This window comes from Sardina pilchardus, chromosome 8 (genome assembly GCF_963854185.1).
Source record: "Sardina pilchardus chromosome 8, fSarPil1.1, whole genome shotgun sequence".
Classification (NCBI taxonomy): domain Eukaryota; kingdom Metazoa; phylum Chordata; class Actinopteri; order Clupeiformes; family Clupeidae; genus Sardina; species Sardina pilchardus.
In genome coordinates this window covers 3168463-3189431 of record NC_085001.1, presented here as the reverse complement: position 1 = coordinate 3189431, position 20969 = coordinate 3168463, and the positions used below count along the sequence as shown (strand labels likewise).

The following is a 20969-nucleotide window of genomic DNA, read 5'->3' as shown; positions in this document are numbered from 1 at the left end:
AAGAGGTAGACAGGAAACAAGTGGGAGAGAGAGATGGGGTGGGATCGGGATATGACCGCAGGTTGGATTCGAACCTGGGTCCCCGTGGGCACTCGGACCCGTAAATGGTATGGACGCTGTAGCCTGCTGCGCCACAGCGCCCCCGTGTTTTGAGTTTTTCGCAGCTCGTTTCTGAAATGTAAGTTGTTGTCTGAATTTGCAGCGTATTTTCTAAATTATGTTCACATGTTGTCAAATGAAGATGGATGTTTTCCTAAGTCGTTTGTGTTTTGTCTATTTGCACGCGTTTTGTTGATTTGCATGTGTTGTTATAAGTTGCATGTTGTCTGACCTGTCGGCCACTGTAGTTAACACACACACACACACACAAACTCAAAGTGTAGCCTACTGTAAGTGTCTCTCTCTTGTTGTGTGTGTGTGTGTGTGTGTGTGTGTGTGTGTGTGTGTGTGTGTGTGTGTGTGTGTGTGTGTGTGTGTGTGTGTGTGTGTGTGTGTGTGTGTGTGTGTGTGTGTGTGTGTGTTTGAGTGTTTTTTACACACATTGTAAGAACTCATCTCTGGTCTCAGGTTCTGGAGACAGAACCCTGAACTTTAATCACTGAGGAGAAAAAGAAAGGAGAATTAGTGTTAACCAGAAGAGTCTCAAGATTCTCATTTCAATTAGTGTTAACCCTCAGGGTGTAGAAGAGTCTCAAGATTCCTATTAATGAATAGCATGTGTACATTCAGACATTAAAGAGGACATGTCTCTCTTGTTGAGCACTTTGAGATGGAGTCCTTTCATTGATAGGTTTGGGGTGAGGATGACAATATAACAAGTAAACAAAATAAAATATCTGTATGGGTGGAGTTTTTTCCAACAAAATATAATATTGAGTGTGTGGGTGGAGTTTTCCCCAACAAAACATTTCAGTAAAGAATAACATCTCACATTAAGTCCCACTGAAAGAGGTAGAGACTAAAAGCACAATATTTCATCAGACAAACTGAAAGCAGGAATTGATACATGCGTCACCATGTTGAGGCTACTGTTCCTCTTCTGCTCACTCCAGATTCTCCCTGTGAAATCAGGTAAGGCTGCTTTCACAGATTATTTAACCAGAAAGGCTGCACTATTGGTTGCCTACACACACTGGGGATTCTGCTAGTGACATTTAGGTATTTACTCATTGAAATCCTGCCACGTTAGTTTGGATAAGTGTAAACAAGCGAATGTGGCATAATGACGAGTCCTCTCTTGGTTATTGCGAAATCTCCGTGACTCAGTTGGAGCAGTGGAGGCAGCTGAAACAGAAGCATGTGTGGAGCTCACTCTCAATCTCAAGGCAGACAGGAAGAGGATCATGAGGTGGAGCAGGAGCAGCCTGAGCTAGAATAAGATTAACTGTCTTTGTGGTTTAGTCATGATTATCTGTTCAAACAAAGTAATGATCTCATCATGAATGATATTCTTGAGCCATGCTGGTACTCTGGAGCATATATAAGTGAGGTGTATTGTTTGATGCTATGAATGAGCTGCTGATGAGGTGTAGGGTTTGATGTTATGAATGAGGTGCTGATGAGGTGTAGGGTTTGATGCTATGAATGAGGTGCTGATGAGGTGTAGGGTTTGATGTTATGAATGAGGTGCTGATGAGGTGTAGGGTTTGATGTTATGAGGTGCTGATGAGGTGTAGGGTTTGATGTTATGAGGTGCTGATGAGGTGTAGGGTTTGATGCTAGTGAATGAGGTGCTGATGAGGTGTAGGGTTTGATGTTATGAATGAGGTGCTGATGAGGTGTAGGGTTTGATGTTATGAATGAGGTGCTGATGAGGTGTAGGGTTTGATGCTATGAGGTGCTGATGAGGTGTAGGGTTTGATGCTATGAATGAGCTGCTGATGAGGTGTAGGGTTTGATGTTATGAATGAGGTGCTGATGAGGTGTAGGGTTTGATGTTATGAATGAGGTGCTGATGAGGTGTAGGGTTTGATGCTATGAGCTGCTGATGAGGTGCTGATGAGGTGTAGGGTTTGATGCTAGTGAATGAGCTGCTGATGAGGTGTAGGGTTTGATGTTATGAATGAGCTGCTGATGAGGTGTAGGGTTTGATGTTATGAATGAGCTGCTGATGAGGTGTAGGGTTTGATGCTATGAGCTGCTGATGAGGTGTAGGGTTTGATGTTATGAATGAGCTGCTGATGAGGTGTAGGGTTTGATGCTAGTGAATGAGCTGCTGATGAGGTGTAGGGTTTGATGCTAGTGAATGCTGATGAGGTGTAGGGTTTGATGTTATGAATGAGGTGCTGATGAGGTGTAGGGTTTGATGTTATGAATGAGCTGCTGATGAGGTGTAGGGTTTGATGCTAGTGAATGAGCTGCTGATGAGGTGTAGGGTTTGATGCTAGTGAATGCTGATGAGGTGTAGGGTTTGATGTTATGAATGAGGTGCTGATGAGGTGTAGGGTTTGATGTTATGAATGAGGTGCTGATGAGGTGTAGGGTTTGATGCTATGAGGTGCTGATGAGGTGTAGGGTTTGATGCTAGTGAATGAGCTGCTGATGAGGTGTAGGGTTTGACGCTGATGAGGTGCTGATGAGGTGTAGGGTTTGATGTTATGAATGAGCTGCTGATGAGGTGAAGGGTTTGATGTTATGAATGAGCTGCTGATGAGGTGTAGGGTTTGATGCTAGTGAATGAGGTGCTGATGAGGTGTAGGGTTTGATGTTATGAATGAGCTGCTGATGAGGTGTAGGGTTTGATGTTATGAATGAGGTGCTGATGAGGTGTAGGGTTTGATGCTATGAGCTGCTGATGAGGTGTAGGGTTTGATGCTAGTGAATAGTGTACTAAGGAGGAAGTGGAGGGATCCTGGGTGAAAGTCTTGTGGTTCAACGTGTCCATTTTCATGCGCAGAATGTGTCATGTGATTACTTCCTTTCTATTCTCAGGCTCTCATTCTCTGTGGGCTCTTTCCACCCTTATCATCGGAGACACGCCGTTTCCAGAGTTCATCACAGTGGGGATGCTGGATGACATCCAAGTATTCTATTACGATTCAAATGTGAACAGCTGGAACCATCGGCAGTCTAGACACACTACATGTATTACCCCAGAAGCTGCTGACCTTGTCTTTGGAGACCTGTATAGACGTGTTAAAAATATAGCCTTCTTCTCTAAACACCAGATTAACCTGACAGGTGGTAAGTGTGTGGTGCCTCCATTGAGTATCTGTATTAGTCTGGTTTTTACCATACTAAGCTCAATCTTTTAAGATTGAACATTAGTCTGGCGAGGCTGCGCTTTGTTTCTACTGCAGTTTGCGTCGTTTAAGTTGCGTTATCGTCACGTCATCGGCCAATAGCGTGCCAGGACTAGAGTATGGCCGTTTCTGATTGGAGCCAAAGGTTCTGGCAGTGAACAGAGGAAAAATATCTGCTGGTGTCCAGCCTGAGCTGCCGGGCGAAATTCAAATTCCCCGGAAGTTCAGGCAGGGTTCACCCAGCCTATATCTGTATTCCTTTGGGAGAGGAATCTACCCTGTCTATACTCAATAGTTGGGCTGAAATCTCCCCTGTCTATACTCAATAGTTGGGCTGAAATCTACCCTGTCTATACTCAATAGTTGGGCTGAAATCTACCCTGTCTATACTCAATAGTTGGGCTGAAATCTTCATCGACATTGTCGCATCAGCTCTTGATGAATTTGATACCCCCTTACTATAAGTTAACCCATTATGTTAAAAAATTTACAAAAAAGTTAAAAGTAGATTTTTTTACAAGGTGGTACTTAAATCCACGGGAACTACAGACAGCAAGAGGCTGGCGGCCCACTGGCGCCCCATTAGGGGCAGAGCTGGTGTTCTGCTGGTGTTCTGCTCATCGGTTCTCTGGTGTTCTGCTGGCGTTCTGCTGGTGTTTTGCTCATCGGTTCTCTGGCGTTCTGCTGGCGTTCTGCTGGTGTTTTGCTCATCGGTTCTCTGCCGTTCTGCTGGCGTTTTTCCTCATCGGTTCTCTGGCGTTCCACTGGCGGGTTGAGAACAAATGCCCCAATATATTGCCACTTTTGGACTATATTTTTTATTTTATTTAGTTATACTTCATCCATAATTTCAATAACGTTTCATGTATTTTCTTCATATTCATGACAAGTTCAATATAATGGTGGTCCAGTGACAGACCAGAAGTGCCATGCCACCAGCGCGCCCCTATCTGCCAATCTGACTTTGCTATCTGGGTACCCCAATAACACTCAATGCAAGTTTGTTCACACACACACACACACACACACACACACACACACACACACACACACACATTCCAAAGAACATATGTAAGTCTGAAATGTGGGTGCATTTTCTTTTTCTTCCCCAAAGGAGTACATGTGCAGCAGGAGTTGTCTGGTTGTGAGCTGCTAGACGATGGCATCCCTGGACCCCTCCTATCTAAGGGTGCCTTTAATGGAGAGGATAATGTAGAGTGGCAGTTCAGTCTGCACCAGAACACTCTACAGTCAGAAGGTTTATGGGCCACCGTGTGGAATCATGTAGAGACCAACACTCATGAGGTGCTGTGTGCAAACGTGTATGGCCCCATTTGCATTAAAGCCCTGAAGAATTGCCTCCACCTTAAGAAAAATGAAGTGATGAGAAAAGGTAAGTTGCCCATTTCTTGTGATTGACATGGCATGGTGGGGTCGTCAAATTAGTGCAATCGAGTTGGCATGGTATGGTGGGGTCGTCATATTAGTGCAATCGAGTTGGCATGGTATGGTGGGCGTAATATTAGTTTAATGGAGAGTTGGCATGGCATGGAGGGGTTGTAATGTGCAATAGAGTTGGCACGTGGTGTCGTGGGTGTGTAATGGAGAGTTGTAGTGGTGTGGTTGGGGTGTAATATTAGTGTAATGGAGAGTTGTAGTGGTGTGGTGTGGTTGGGGTGTAATATTAGTGTAATGGAGAGTTGTAGTGGTGTGGTGTGGTTGGGGTGTAATATTAGTGTAATGGAGAGTTGTAGTGGTGTGGTTGGGGCGTAATATTAGTGTAATCGTGAGCTGAGAATTATAAGGTTCTATCTCCATTTTGGTCGAAATTGAGTTTTTGACATCATCTGATCCATTAGGTGCTTATTAATGCCTGTGTGGTGTAATTTTTGTAAAAAAAAAAAAAAAAAGTTAATTATTAGCAAAATAAAAAGGTACTACAGTACAGTTTTGCTAGCTATGTAAAACTTTGATGCTCAATATCTCAGAACTACCCTAAACGGAGATAGAACCTTATAATTCTAAGCTCACGTAATGGAGAGTTGTAGTGGTGTGGTGTGGTTGGGGTGCAATATTAGTGTAATGGAGAGTTGTAGTGGTGTGGTTGGGGCGTAATATTAGTGTAATGGAGAGTTGTAGTGGTGTGGTGTGGTTGGGGTGTAATATTAGTGTAATGGAGAGTTGTAGTGGTGTGGTGTGGTTGGGGTGTAATATTAGTGTAATGGAGAGTTGTTGTGTGGTGTGGTTGGGGTGTAATATTAGTGTAATGGAGAGTTGTAGTGGTGTGGTGCGGTTGGGGCGTAATATTAGTGTAATGGAGAGTTGTAGTGGTGTGGTGTGGTTGGGGTGTAATATTAGTGTAATGGAGAGTTGTAGTGGTGTGGTTGGGGTGTAATATTAGTGTAATGGAGAGTTGTAGTTGGGGCGTAATATTAGTGTAATGGAGAGTTGTAGTGTGGTGTGGTTGGGGTGTAATATTAGTGTAATGGAGAGTTGTAGTGGTGTGGTTGGGGCGTAATATTAGTGTAATGGAGAGTTGTAGTGGTGTGGTGTGGTTGGGGTGCAATATTAGTGTAATGGAGAGTTGTAGTGGTGTGGTGTGGTTGGGGTGTAATATTAGTGTAATGGAGAGTTGTAGTTGGGGCGTAATATTAGTGTAATGGAGAGTTGTAGTGGTGTGGTTGGGGTGTAATATTAGTGTAATGGAGAGTTGTAGTGGTGTGGTGTGGTTGGGGTGCAATATTAGTGTAATGGAGAGTTGTAGTGGTGTGGTGTGGTTGGGGAGTAATATTAGTGTAATGGAGAGTTGTAGTGGTGTGGTTGGGGTGCAATATTAGTGTAATGGAGAGTTGTAGTGGTGTGGTTGGGGCGTAATATTAGTGTAATGGAGAGTTGTAGTGGTGTGGTGTGGTTGGGGTGTAATATTAGTGTAATGGAGAGTTGTAGTGGTGTGGTGTGGTTGGGGTGTAATATTAGTGTAATGGAGAGTTGTTGTGTGGTGTGGTTGGGGTGTAATATTAGTGTAATGGAGAGTTGTAGTGGTGTGGTGCGGTTGGGGCGTAATATTAGTGTAATGGAGAGTTGTAGTGGTGTGGTGTGGTTGGGGTGTAATATTAGTGTAATGGAGAGTTGTAGTGGTGTGGTTGGGGTGTAATATTAGTGTAATGGAGAGTTGTAGTTGGGGCGTAATATTAGTGTAATGGAGAGTTGTAGTGTGGTGTGGTTGGGGTGTAATATTAGTGTAATGGAGAGTTGTAGTGGTGTGGTTGGGGCGTAATATTAGTGTAATGGAGAGTTGTAGTGGGCTGCACTATGGCATCTGCTTTGATGTGTGGCTCTGATGTACATGAGGTCACCTTTTCAGCATCGCTGTCCATCTTTGTGCTTGGGCCTCCCAGTATATATATTGTAGATGGATGCTCTGACTAATACATTGTTAATGAAGTATATTTTTGTTTAACTTGTAAGAAGGGTGTCACTTGCGCTCCGGTGCTCACAGTCCAGGACCACAGGATCAGAGAAGCTGGCTGGGCTACTTCAACTCTGAGACTAAACCCAGAGATGACCGGAGCACTCAGATTACTTAAGAACTGACATTTCGACGCACTGCGTCTTCCTCAGAGTCAAAGTCTTAAAGAATTAGTCTTTGTTTGCTGGCGCTGTATCTGTATCTATGTGTGTGTATCTCTGGTCTGATTGAAGACAGGGGCAGGGGAGTTTCCATGAGAGGCAAGCTCATGCAAGCTCATGACAGAGTCATAATTGCTTTGTGCTATGACTACATTTCATCCTCTGCAGTGAAGCCCAGAGTTAGGCTCCTCCGGAAAACATTTCCAGACTCTGGAGGGGTCAAAGTGACCTGCCTGGCCACTGGTTTCTACCCGCGTCACATCAACCTGACCCTGCTCAGAGACGGCCAGCCCGTGTCTGACCACCAGGTCACTGGGGGGGAGCTGCTACCTAATGGAGATGAGACGTACCAGATGAGGAAGAGCCTGGAGGTCAGCGCAGAGGAACTACAGCATCACCACTACACCTGCACAGCTGAACACCTCAGCCTGGACAACAAGCTGGACATCAAATTGGGTAATTCTCAGATTTCAATTTCAATTTAATTTCAATTTCAATTTAATTTCACTTATAGAGCGCCAAAACATTACACATGTCTCATGGCGCTTTACAGAGTGTTAAACATTCAAAGAGAGGAAAGGAAAGGAAAAACTCCCTAGAATTGGAGATACATATAGGAAGAAACCTCAGACAGATCCACGACTCAAGGGCCCAACCCATCTGTCTAGGGTCAGTTACAGTAGAGTAAAGTCATTTGTGTCAGAAAGTTCAAATAGTCCAGTGTAGGGAATAAATTGTCCATTAGTAATCCATTAGTAATTTTGGAAAGTAATGGGTCGCTAGGATGCGTGGACCAGGGATCCGGGCAGGGAACCACAGCAGGCGATGGTAGGGCAGTCATAGGGATGGCGATGGCGATGGTAGGGCAGTCAGAGGGATGGGACTTCAGGTGTGATGACGGCCAGGCACAAAGATGGCTGATGACTGGTGATGGTTTACCTCACAGGTGAGGTATAGGGGAAAGGGAAGAGAAATAAAGTGGCTTAGTATTACTATAAGTCATAATGGTTGGTATTAATAAGCATATCAATGGGGATATAAATTATTATACTATAGAGGGAAAAGGCAGGGAGGAGAGGGAAGTAGAGGGAGTTGAAAGACAGGACAGGGAGAGAAGGAAAGAGGGAGAGTTGAGAGAGACGGAGGGAGAGGGGAGAAGAGGAGTTGTACGGCATGACACATGAGAAGTCCATGACAGCGCTATGCTAAAGCAGCATAGCTAAGGCATGGTGGAGGGTAGTCAGCACCAGCACAGGTGTGGTCAGTAGCCACCATGGTACGCATGATCGGGGCACCCGTCACACAAGCCCACAGCAGAGGTGGTCCGTTCCAATAAGACCCTGAGGTGGTTGAAGTTCCACACTGCACCATACCTAACTATGGGAAGCACTAAAGAGATATGTTTTAAGTCTAGACTTAAAAATAGGGAGGGTGTCTGCTAATCGAATTGAGGGAGGAAGATTATTCCAGAGGAGGGGTGCGCGGTAACAGAAAGCTCTGCCTCCTACTGTAATTTTTGAAATTCTTGGAATTACAAGAAGTCCAGTATTTTGTGATCGTAAGGGTCTAGGTGGATTATATGGAACTAGAAGATGTTTTTATATTCGGGTGCCCTGCCATTTATGGCTTTGTATGTTAGAAGTAGAATTTTGAAGTCAATGTGACTTTTAACAGGTAACCAATGTAGAGATGCTAGGATGGGGGAAATATGTTCATATTTTTTGGTCCAGTGTGCGAGCAGCAGTGCTTAATTTGAGCCGGAACAAGCCGGAACAAGATCCGGAACCTCCGACGTTGGATCCGGCAGCTATTCAAGGCTTAATTTGAGATCCGGGACCTGGCCTTACTTTCCTTCTCAAACTATGTTGAAATCGCATCTTTCACAGCCCAATTTTAAAATTTTCCCGGGGGAAAAACCCCCGGACCCCCGAGAAATGGAAGGGTCAGCCGAGGTATAGCCCCTTATCTTTAGAACACCTATAGCGACGCGCCTGGTGCTGTCGCATTTGTAGAACATTAGAATTTGTGGTTGCAAAGGACAGGATATGAAACGTCTTGCCCTCAACCGTACACCGCGCTAATGACGTAGGCTATTTAGCAGTCAAAATCCAAAACATGTATAGCAGGGAGAAATCGTTGGACATTCTTCATTATTTTGTTATTCAGCACCCTTGGTCAAAAAGCGGTTTCCGCGCGCCTGGTTCGTTCGGACCTTTCGGCCGCGGTCAACACTGTCCCCATCTCAAGTGCATGAGCGGGGTTTTTCGCAGATTAACTTGATTTGCGCAGCAAATAGAGCATCTCTTTCCCCCTCTACCATCTCCTCAAAACTCTCTATTGGCCTTGTCGGCCCACTGCTTAAGCTACCCGGTTCAATCCCATTCCCTACGTGAAATCATGGATTGCCAAAGGACATATCTGCACGGGATCTGAGGAGTGGGGAAATAGAGGCAGGCAGGCAGGTGTCTATCTATGGATACTGTATGGGCTGTTTTGGACAAATAAGATATATGTGTAAGTAAAATGAAGTCTTAATTATTCTCTGCTGGTACTCTCAATATATTGTGTTGCGTTAACGTGTGTTTGGAGAGTTAACGGGCGAACTTTGAGTGAGTAGGCCTATTGTGTGCTTGTTTGGAGTTCATCCTTTTACTCTGAGCGTTGTCCGTTGTGGTTAAAATAACCTTGGCTAGCTTACTTTCTTGCAGTGTTGGCGAAATAAAGCCTTAAATATGCGAATCTGCACTCTGTCTCCGCACTCGGTAACTGGTTTAATTGTAGGCTAGTGCACACAGAATCCTTGTGCGTCGTCGTCCCGCGTAGGCTACCCTTTATTTATTTAGTTATTTATTTATTAATTTATTAATTTATTTATTTTTGAGTCGCCGGATCCACCCATCATCTGCGTTCCGGCACCTCCCACTTTACAAATTAAGCACTGGCGAGCAGCTGCGTTTTGTATAAGCTGTACGCTTTTTAGACAGGTATTATTGCAGCCGGCATATAGCGCATTACAATAGTCTAGCCTGGAAGTGACAAAATCGTGGATTAATTTTTCAGCGTCTGGTAAGGATAAGGACTTCCTTATCTTTGAAATGTTCCTTAAATGGAAAAATGAAGTTTTTGTGATCTGCTTTAAGTGACTATCTAGAAGTTCTTGATCAATTGTAACTCCTAGATTTTTAACACTTGGATGAGGTCAGTGAGAGATCACTATACTGTATGTAACCGGTGATGTGGATAGGATCAGAGACAATATATGCTTTAAAAAGACTTTGATAGGATGTCCCTAATCTTTTTAGGACCTAAAACCACAACTTCAGAACACCTGTTTCTCGCCCGGTTTTCCTACCTATGTTAGTAATCACATTTGGCCCTCAATGTTAAATAAAAAAGTTTATTATTAATTTTCATTTGCAGATCGTGAGGCAGGTGTAGGTACTGTGTCTGTAGTGCCCCCTGTGGTCGTGCTGGGAGTTGCACTGCTGCTGTGTGTGGGTGGAGTCATTCTCATGTGCCTGCGCCGCAGACGACACAGGTAAACACACACACAGGAGAACAACACACCTCCACCGCAGAAGACACAGGTAAACACACACACAGGAGAACAACACACCTGCACCGCAGAAGACACAGGTAAACACACACACAGGAGAACAACACACCTCCACCGCAGAAGACACAGGTAAACACACACACAGGAGAACAACACACCTGCACCGCAGAAGACACAGGTAAACACACACACAGGAGAACAACACACCTCCACCGCAGAAGACACAGGTAACCACACACACAGGAGAACAACACACCTCCACCGCAGAAGACACAGGTAAACACACACACAGGAGAACAACACACCTCCACCGCAGAAGACACAGGTAAACACACACACAGGAGAACAACACACCTTCAAATCAATTCCCAGTTTTGTACTTCTAGCAATCTATTCACATGCATATTATTTCAGGCAAGGATGTATACATATTTAGTTCTTCTTTAGTTTGTTATCCTCTTTTCTACCATGTACTGTACATGGTTGATCTCTCATTATTGCTTTGTGACTGAATGTTTCAGCTCCTCCTCTGGTGTTTCAACTTAAGGTAAGAAATTACACTTTCATAGTCAATAATAAGATTCTGTCTGACGATTCTGTGATGTTAAGATTTGTATCATGACTTTGTATTGGTTTGCCTTCTTACATGGCCCTGTGTTTGAATGTGACATGATTGTACTGCTCTTTGTATTTCAGAAACAGATGAACCTCTGCAACAGCTGGATCAGTCTACAAACTAGATGGTTTAAATCTCAGTGGCAAGATAAAAACCATGTGTGTGTGTGAACGTGTGTGTGCGTGCCTGCGTGAATGCATGTGTGTGTGTACAGTATATCTATACCTGCTTAGTTATTTTGGACAAATGAGAATGACATTAGTTTGCTTGTGATGAATGTCCTGAATGTAGAATATTTCAGCTGAGATGTCAGGTGTTAGCGGTGAAAGATGTGATTCGGATTTGAAGCCTCAAGGCCATCTTTAATGTTCTTGCAACAGCAATGCATGTCAGTCTTTTAAATAATGTCACAGTTAGATTTGTTGAACAGTAGATGAGTTTGCTTTGAATCAAATTTCTGCCTTTTAGTCATAATATAAACACAGCCACATGTAAGCCATTGTATCAGGTGAGATGCTTAGTATTTCATTAACCTGTTAACATGTCCAAAGGCCTAGCATCGAGGGTTTGAGCCCTCAGAAAATAAACATTTTCACATTTGAGTTGTACTATACTAACCTTGCTGGATGTCATCCAGCATCACAGCCGCACTGAACTCTTGAAACTGTGTGTTGGCAATTATAAATGCTGCCAAGGAAACAAGGAATGAGACCGTGATGAAACATGATTGAAATATTAAAGAAATACGCTATTGTAAAAATTAAACGTGCAGTCAGCGATTTCACACAATGTCAAAACCCATGCATTTGTTTTGTTACCTTCAGCAATTATCTTCTCACGACTGCTAGCTGCTTATTCAGTGACACTGTTAATAAAGGTCTCTTCTCACGACTGCTAGCTGCTTATTCAGTGACACTGTTAATAAAGGTCTCTGTCGGCAGCCCTGGCTCCAGAAACGGGAAACAAACAATAGAGGTCCTAAAAGACTTCATTATGTGTGTGGTGCATTCTGGACAAGACTTGCACCCTTGCTTGTCCTGTGATGTGACTTTTCTTCAGGTACTGTCATAACTACATGCACTGCATAGAGGTACAGTTACTGCACCCTCATCTGGTGTGTCTAGCTGATATGCATTAACTAATTTGGTTACCAAACCATATTTGCAGATGAGTACAGTGTGGCCCTCACCCTGTCCACCAGCTGAGCCATCAGGGGGCTCTTGTTGAGCACAGGTGTCTGTGGGGACGTCTGTCTGCACTGGGGGCAGCTGTAGCAGCATCTCTGCTGGTCCTGCACGTCTGTCTGCACTGGGGGCAGCTGTACTGTAGCAGCATCTCTGCTGGTCCTGCACGTCTGTCTGCACTGGGGGCAGCTGTACTGTAGCAGCATCTCTGCTGGTCCTGCACGTCTGTCTGCACTGGGGGCAGCTGTACTGTAGCAGCATCTCTGCTGGTCCTGCACATCTGTCTGCACTGGGGGCAGCTGTACTGTAGCAGCATCTCTGCTGGTCCTGCACGTCTGTCTGCACTGGGGGCAGCTGTACTGTAGCAGCATCTCTGCTGGTCCTGGTCCCAGTAGCAGCTGATGCAGCCCATGCAGGAGTTGTGTCCACAGGGAACGGCCACCGGGTCCATCAACAGCGCCAGACGGATCGGACAGCCCCTGTCCCTTCAGAAACATGTCATATTCACACACTGATGTACAACACACACACACACACACAAACATACAGTATTTCCCTCTTTCTCACACACATGGAGTGAGCAGAGATCAACTTTGTTTGTCTTTAGGTGGGTCCACTCCAGACACATAATCAGCTCACACACTTTTCAAAACACGTTACAACAAGCACAACATAAACACGCAACACTATCCAAACTGTATATTCTTTATGTTCCCGATCATTTATTATTGCTCTGTGTGCTCCTTCTTGGGCTTCATTACCGTATGTTACACTGAAAATATATATATATATATATATTTTGTGGTGGATGTTATTTCAAATATCACACAAAACAGCTCAATGTATTTGTGTTTGTAGTGTAGGCTGTATGGAACTAGAGGTTTTGAGGCTTCTTTATGTTCTGTTGCTTCCACACAGGATGACAATCTGCCAAACAGGGAAGACTCAGTAGGATACATGTGTCACACACGCTGGCTCAAGCATGGGTAACATAAATGGAGTTCCACGCAAAAGTAACAATAAATGATATTTATTAAGTAATAATAGAAAGTCAGTATAATGAAGCTATAAAAGTAAGGTGTAGTGCATAAGTGTCTAGGGGTATTATAAGTACAATGTATCAACAGACTCAAACTATAACATAATAGAACGACGGTCGAGAGGAGAGGGAGTCCGCCCGCATCATGGGAAGTGGCCCTTTTATCCACTGGCCCACATCAGGCCCAAATCTCGCACACCTGTGCGCAGACTGTGCACTGGCACGTCTACCGCCCCCTACTGGAACAATGACACAAACAGAATAATAATACAAGAATGGGCGGGGTGCAGGTCTGACCATGACAGGGTCGTGACACATGGTAAACAAACCTTTTATTTCTGCAAAGACAGACAGGACGATCAGAAGCTGACTTTACTTTCACAGCTGATTACACTCAGAGTGTTTTAGTTTTTCTTGGTCTGTATCAATGTAGTAAAATAAGAAACAAGTTCAAAACTGTACAAATATTGTCAGGGTGCAAAGGGTAACACACAGTTGTGTAAGAGTTGTGTAGGTGTTGTGTAAGTGAACCACAACCTGAAACCTTTAAGCAAACATTCAAACTTTCATTTGTATCTTACAGTACACTGCTGACCATTATATGAGCTGGACATTTATGCTACACTACATACATACTTCCTTTTCCTCAGTGCATTTGTGACCCTGTAAAGCGGAACCAGTCGTTTCGGTAAAATTTATTAAATTAAGTTATTGTGCTCGCGTGAAAGGCCATAAACTAAGCTTTCCAACGATATGTATATCGAGGGTATTACACAAACTATCGCTAAGATAACCGCATCCAAAGTTGACATGGTTCTCCTGTCACGATATGCCAGAAGAGGAGAAATCACCTTTTTAAGCGGCGCGTGCACAACGGGAATGACAGCAAATGTGTTGAATCTTCACCAGGTTTAACAGTCAAAACGTATGTTTTTCCGTGAAAGGCGTTCACGATATGAAACTGTAGACTGTATACAGTCGAATTATGCGAAAACGTGAAATTCAACATTATAACCCGGAAGTTTGTTATTGTTGATTTTCTTAAAATAACGTTGTGCGCAAAACGACTGATTTCGCTATGAATGGTCACATTTGTGAGGAGTCTGAGCCCAGTTCCCAAAGCTGAACCACTAATGCCTCCTACTGCAGCAGGGGCCATGCAGCTCATACCAGACCAATACCCAACTGACAACACTCACAACAGCTTCACTGATGATGGCACACTATACATATAAAACCCAGGGTAGAGTGTGTGAGTGAATGTGGTCTGGACTCTGTGCAGGAGGGTCATTGTGTCAGACACATTGTAGAAGGCCAGAGTTCCTGCCCTGTGATCCACATACACTCCTATTCTGGAGCTGGCCACTAGAGGGAGTTTAGTCTCTTTTCTATTGTGATAAAAGGAGCTGGAGCTGGTGGTGCGCAGCAGCCAGGACTGGTCATTACCTCCAAACCAAGAGTCACCACCACTTCTGCTGATGCTTTTATATGAGACTGCTATATCAACCCACTTCCCACTCCACTCCACCTCCCAGTAGCAGCGTCCAGACACACCCTCCCTACACAGCACCTGACGATGATAATCAAATCTCTCTGGATGATCAGGATATGACTGGCGACCTCTGTACTCCACCCTCCTGTTCCCCTCAGACAGATGAAGGGTTCTGTGTGCTGTGTTTGGATCCAGTGTGAAGCGACAGGAATCTGATGATGGAGAATGCAAAACAAAGGACAGAATGCTTCAATGTTAAGTGTGTGTGTGTCTGACTTTGTATATATTCACCCAAGTATTGTACATAAATGTGTATGAAGAAGACCTCTACTGTTCTCTACACAACCCCCAGCATACTGAAGGGCCAGACACACACACTCCTGCACCCACCTTTGGCTACACTATGCACTGCTGTACACTCCAAACACCATTCATCTCATCTACTGTACATGCAGTTCCTCTTCCCCCAAGCTGTCACTCTGTTGAACACTCAGCAATAGCACCCACCCTCACACCCAACAAAGTGAACCAACCTGTTCTGCTCATCTACCTAATATCAAGTGCACTTCAATATTACAGTTACAATATCGTTATTAATACATCATCACTAAACTGCCTTATTGCACTATATTTACATTTAATCTTAAACCGCAGTCTATACTGATACTGCACTGTTCCCACCCTCTTTCAATTGTATACTGCATCCTGCGTCTTGCCTGTGCCTGTTGGAGTGTCCACGACCATGGCTACCTTGACAGGGACAACAAGGCCGCACACCCCCTTTGGACAATATTGTATTACCCTATCCCACCCATAGCATCTATTACCCTATCCCACCCATAGCATCTATTACCCTATCCCACCCATAGCATCTATTACCCTATCCCACCCATAGCATCTATTACCCTATCCCACCCATAGCATCTATTTATTTGTAAATGTACATACTGTATTCTATATTCTTATAGCAGCTACATAGCTTACTGCCCTTATTCTATTTTTCCTGTTTTTTTATGTTATTGTTGAGTGTTATACTTGAGTGCAAAGATTAACGGGAGTCAAATTCCTTGTTTGTTTACGCAAACCTGGCCAATAAAGCTGATTCTGATTCTGATTCTGATTCCAGGAGCACATTGTTTGGCTGTTCAGTTCATATAAACAGCTTTGGTCAGAATCACAGACTGAAGCTTTAATGATGCATGCTACTGGACAGCAGTGACCCGCCCATCTTCTCTGGAGCACATCCCTTCTGTATGGACTCAGCCTGACCTACGTTCAGCTAAACCCTAGCAGCATCAGAATAACTGACTGGGCTAAATCTACAGGGAATCAGGCCTGCATTTGATCTGCTGGTTACTATGACTCTCACTCTCCCATCTCTCATTCTATCAACCCTCTAATGTCCACAGTCTGCAGCACAACCTCATCCCTCCATCACTCTCATTTCTCATTTCTGGATCCACCACGGAGAATACAGTACACTCTATGGAAATACAACATCACAGAGAATACACTCTATGGAAATACAACACATGTCACTTGAATTCATTTCTGAGGGTGTTGTGTTTGCCCCTATAGATGTGCATTCTTCTTTTCATGCTGACTTAATCGTGTATCCATATGTCTGGTTGAACTAATGTATTCATCAAATATTGGTCCTTTAGAATATCTGTCTTGTACTATAGTGCATTACTGTCAGATCTATGAGTTAATTCTTCTTCCCTGAAGTTGAGCAAACAGACCAGGCTTTACCAATGTTCCTGAATGAGCCTGTTGCAGAGTAATCAGGAGAACTGTGCTGTGATAATGGACTAGTAGGCGCTGCATGGTATGTGAGGTTGGGCCTCTATTCTATAAGCATCTTTATCTTATCGCGCAGAGTACTCCTATATGTTTTACAAGGTGATTATTACTAAATTATTTTCACAGAGCTGTTGAGATAAACTTCTACTGAGGAGAAGAGACAAATCGATGAAATAAATAAGAAATAAAAATGACAGGATCCAAATGAAATGAATGGAACACTTTGCCCATACTCATGCATCTGCAAGGACATGTTTGCTCAGTAATTCTAACTTGATGTACACTAAAACAGTGATGATAAAGTGATGTTTGAATAGAGGACTATTTCAGGACATGTATACATGTAGTTTTACATGGATTTTGCATTGGGGGTCTACACAAAATAAAGGCCCATCACCTGTGATGCTCCTCATCAGCAGTTATAGAATCATGATTATGTGGAGGAGACTTTGCTTCCTCTACCCATGAACTGGAACACCCACCATCATATGCTGAACTGATTACACCTGGTTAACTACTCTGAATATTTGATTACAATGAAATTTGCCTTTTGATCTGAAATTTGGAAGAAATTTGTGATGTAAAGTGTGTGTTGCAAAACTCACATTGTAGGAATTCCTCTCTGGTTGTAGGTTCAGATGGCAACATGGCCTGGACTGTCGTCACTATTGAGATGGAAAGAATCATGCTATAAACAACACTAACTTACAGGAGTAGTGAAAATGTTGACATTGAACTAACCAAACACATACTGTACATACATACATAATACATGCATACACTATATTGCCAAAAGTATTCGGCCAAGTGTCGTGCACCCCGATCTTTCAGTGTCCCAGGAATCCTTGACGGAAATGTGCTCATTAGAAAAAGAAAAAAAATCTGACTAAACCTATAAAAGCACCGCTTCACTGCGCCGCATAATAAGTGGTATAATTGTACACAAACATCTACTTCAGTATAAAATATATACCAACCTGCTGCAGATATCTTCATGACTTCCTCTTTGCAGAAATCCTCCAGCTGCCCCTTTAGTGAGGAGACAGATTTCTTCACAGCCTCAAAAGAAAGGCTTCGGTTGACACGGGTACTGGACACGGATTTAGTCTCAGGTGTGCTGCTCACTGACTGGAATGTCTAAATAGAGTACACATCACAGAGAGAGAAGGACAAAGAAAGACCATATAATTACAGAGCATATTCCATGGAATTTTGCCAATAGGCCTATTCAATATACATCAAATCACAGTATAAAAATATCATTCATTGTTATCTTAAGTTATGTCTTGAGAGCCAAAAAATAACTAACATACAATAACTAACAATCATACTCAATTTTTGTGAGCAGAACAAAAACATTCATTTCAGATCTGAAAGGTCATGGGGTCTGTTAAAGTGCTTCATAAGGTAGATTAATGCCATCAGCACATCCTGTGCCCTCATATCAGAAGTTACCTTGAGGAAATGGATGTGGTCCTCTGTGTGTGAAAGCTGCTCCAGCTCAGCATTTCTCCTCTTCAGCTCAGCAATCTCCTGCTCCAGTTGCTTCAGATGTTCTTCAGCCCAACTCACCTCAGCCTTCTCCTGACCTCTGATCAGCTCTGTCACCTCAGAGCGCCTTCTCTCAATGGAGCGGATCATATCAGTGAAGATGCTCTCACTGTCCTCCACTGCTGTCTGTGCAGAACTCTGATACGTAACAAGACACACACACAGACCAGTGATCCATCTGAAGCAGCCCTCACTCAGCTCTTCCACAAAGCCTGTTACCCACAGTGTGGCTTAGAGGAACAGGAAAGTGACAAGCATTACTACTCTTTGGCTAACTGGATAAGAGCACTAACTGAGGCCTCAAATGGCTCCTCCAACAGCCAGCTGCTGTCTTCACCTCTGGACCTGGTCAGTACCATAGACTGCTTATCCAACAACCAGCTGTTGTCCTCTCCTATGGTCAGTACTCACCTTGAGCGTCTCCAGAGCCTTCTTCAGCTCCCGCAGCTCCTTCTCTCTCTCCAGAATTCTCTGCCGAAACTTCTTCTGGGTCTCTCCCAAGTGTGTCTTTGTTGAAAAAAAGCATCACATCCACGTTGCAGTTATCATAGAATTATAGGCCTGTTAGACAATTCCTCAAGCGCAAACTGCTTCATCGGGATGAGTTCAACACATGCTATGGTGGTGATCTTATATGTTTCTGATGATCCGATTACTAAGCTGTCGTGACCATTTGCTTTCATTGATAAAGATCAATGATACTGGTTATTCACTGTCTTCACACAAACGTTTTTATTGACTGTCTAATGGAAATCTAGAGGAGTCTATAGCCTGCTTCAACCCAGTTAGGACTATTCCATATAGCCCAGTTGGCCCAGTTATACCCTAACTGCTGTCCTTACCTGTTTCTCCTTTCTCCCTGCAGACGCTGACACAGTGTCATGACCTTTGTGTTCATCCACCATACAGAGGAAACAGACACAACTCTGGTCCGTACGACAGAATATTTCCAGAGGCTTCTCATGTTGGGTGCAGATCCTCTCCTGTAGCTGACCAGTGGCATCAACAATCTTGTGTTTTCGTCCAGGATGGAGTTCATTGTGAGCTTTATAGTGAGTTTCACAGTAAGACAACAGACAGTCCAGACAGGACTTCGCAGCTTTGAGTTTTCTCCCAGTAGGCCTACAGATGTCACACTCCACATCTCCAGCTCCAGCACATACAACAGGAGCAGGAACAACGTGTTCAATTCTTGTCTTCTTGAATTGTTCCACAACCTCAGCAAAGATACTATTTTTGTTTAAAACGGGTCTCGGAGTGAACGTCTGTCTGCACTGGGGGCAGCTGTAAACTCCCTTCTGATCTTCCTGATCCCAGCAGTCCTTGATACAACCCATGCAGTAATTGTGTCCACAGTTGAGAGTGACTGGATCCTTAAGTAGATCAAGACAAACAGGACATGTAAAAAGGTCCTGGTTACTTTGAGTCGCTTTTGCCATTCTTCATAAGCGCATAAGGACCTTTACGAAGCTAAGTAAATGACGACACATGCTGTGCCAAACTCTCAGTAGTTTCGTTTCGGTCGTGCACCATAGGGCGTGCACTGCAAAACACTTCCTTGTTATTTGATTAGTCACCGTCCAACCAACATTAGGCTACTACTAATACGATAACATAGCGCTATGAGTTTAGTCGTTTTCGATACGTTTTTTTTTTTTTTTTTTTTTTGTAAAACAATGCGAATAATCACAGAGTTAATGCTGGATAAGCATAAATTATCTTCAAACAAAGTAGCCTAGTGTATGCTTTTAATTGCTGATGCGAATTGCCAGATCCCTTCAAGCTTAACTAGGCTTCTCATCTATGAATTTAGGAATCCGGCTACCTACCTCACGGGGATGGCGTCTGTTCATGGGTTTGATAATAAACTAGCGCCCTGTATTGGGATATAGGGCGCTATAATAAACTAGTGCGCTATAATAAACATGCTAATTGTGCCATCTAGTGAGCTGAATTTGTAGTATGAAACACTTACGATGGTCGCAGGACTGTAGAGCATATTGATTGCATCAATACAATACAGCCCTATGGAATGTTTGGAAAAATAAGGAATTATTTTCTCAAATAGGGTAAGTGTACAAAGCGGGACAGACATAATCACATAATAAACATATAAAACACATTTATAAGGACTGTCCAAATAGGAGGCTATACAGGCTATACTTTAAAGAGAAATGTGCCATAGTGAAAGATTGTTTTACACATTGAATAGCTGCCCTTGGTGGTTAAACCTATCTTTTACTGTCTATGGGTTAAACAGGTTAAGCCCTATTTGGTGCAAAGCATTGTAGGTCTTTTAAATGTGTGCCACAGTTGTTGAACAGTATAAGTGCACCTTGAATCAGACTTCTTCCCCTGAGTCATGATATAAACACAGCCACATGTAGTATGGTATAGTATTTAATTACCCTGTTAACATGTCCACAGTGACCACAGTGGTGTCGTCCTGAAGCAGTAGCATAAGGCCCTGATTTGAGCCCTCACAAAATAAACATTTTCACATTGTAGTCAAGCGTGGTAAAGTTGGTTTTATATTGGATGTTGGATATTCGACACATTCGAAAAACCTATTCAGCACTGGCTACAAGGGACAAATTTGTGTCAAACCAACGTGCACGTGTTCCTACAAGGCTTGCCTAGATAACACAAAGCTTCATTTGTCAAAAAAACTTATTTTGATTTTTAATGTTGATACATGCTTTTTAATCTATTCTGCGACTTCATTTTTTGACTTACCCATGTCAAACCACATAGGGTGAATTCAGCTAACTGCCCCACACATAACACAAAGCTTCTTTTCTCCAAAAAACAACCTTTGATTTTATACAACTTTTAATTGTTCAAATGCTATAAATC

At 43.3% G+C, this 20969-nt stretch overlaps 2 protein-coding genes across 2 annotated transcripts; one reads left to right on the top strand and one right to left on the bottom strand.

Moving 5' to 3' along the window:
* Positions 1–944: 944 nt before the first annotated feature.
* LOC134089372 (major histocompatibility complex class I-related gene protein-like) lies at positions 945–10414 on the top strand. Its single transcript, XM_062543813.1, has 5 exons — positions 945–1071; positions 2932–3183; positions 4357–4635; positions 7041–7328; positions 10293–10414. Exons 1-5 carry the CDS (start codon positions 1017–1019, stop codon positions 10412–10414), a joined length of 996 nt encoding a protein of 331 aa, XP_062399797.1. The 5' UTR covers positions 945–1016.
* Positions 10415–13581: 3167 nt separating this feature from the next.
* Positions 13582–19658, bottom strand: LOC134088447 (tripartite motif-containing protein 16-like). Its single transcript, XM_062542411.1, has 6 exons — positions 18956–19658; positions 18525–18620; positions 18018–18251; positions 17540–17699; positions 17168–17227; positions 13582–14971 (listed from the first exon to the last, which is right to left on the bottom strand). Exons 1-6 carry the CDS (start codon positions 19550–19552, stop codon positions 14463–14465), a joined length of 1656 nt encoding a protein of 551 aa, XP_062398395.1. The 5' UTR covers positions 19553–19658; the 3' UTR covers positions 13582–14462.
* Positions 19659–20969: the final 1311 nt, after the last annotated feature.

What these genes read in the sequence shown, in the direction of transcription:
- LOC134089372 (XM_062543813.1), top strand. Translation starts at nt 1,017, where the DNA reads ATGTTGAGGCTACTGTTCCTCTTCTGCTCACTCCAGATTCTCCCTGTG. An exon ending in GATTCTCCCTGTGAAATCAG is followed by an intron (nt 1,072 to 2,931) that starts GTAAGGCTGCTT and finishes TTCTATTCTCAG; the next exon opens with GCTCTCATTCTCTGTGGGCT. An exon ending in CAAGCTGGACATCAAATTGG is followed by an intron (nt 7,329 to 10,292) that starts GTAATTCTCAGA and finishes TTTCATTTGCAG; the next exon opens with ATCGTGAGGCAGGTGTAGGT.
- LOC134088447 (XM_062542411.1), bottom strand. Translation starts at nt 19,552, where the DNA reads ATGGCAAAAGCGACTCAAAGTAACCAGGACCTTTTTACATGTCCTGTT. An exon ending in ACCACATCCATTTCCTCAAG is followed by an intron (nt 17,700 to 18,017) that starts GTAACTTCTGAT and finishes TACTCTATTTAG; the next exon opens with ACATTCCAGTCAGTGAGCAG. An exon ending in CAGAGAGGAATTCCTACAAT is followed by an intron (nt 14,972 to 17,167) that starts GTGAGTTTTGCA and finishes CTCCATCATCAG; the next exon opens with ATTCCTGTCGCTTCACACTG.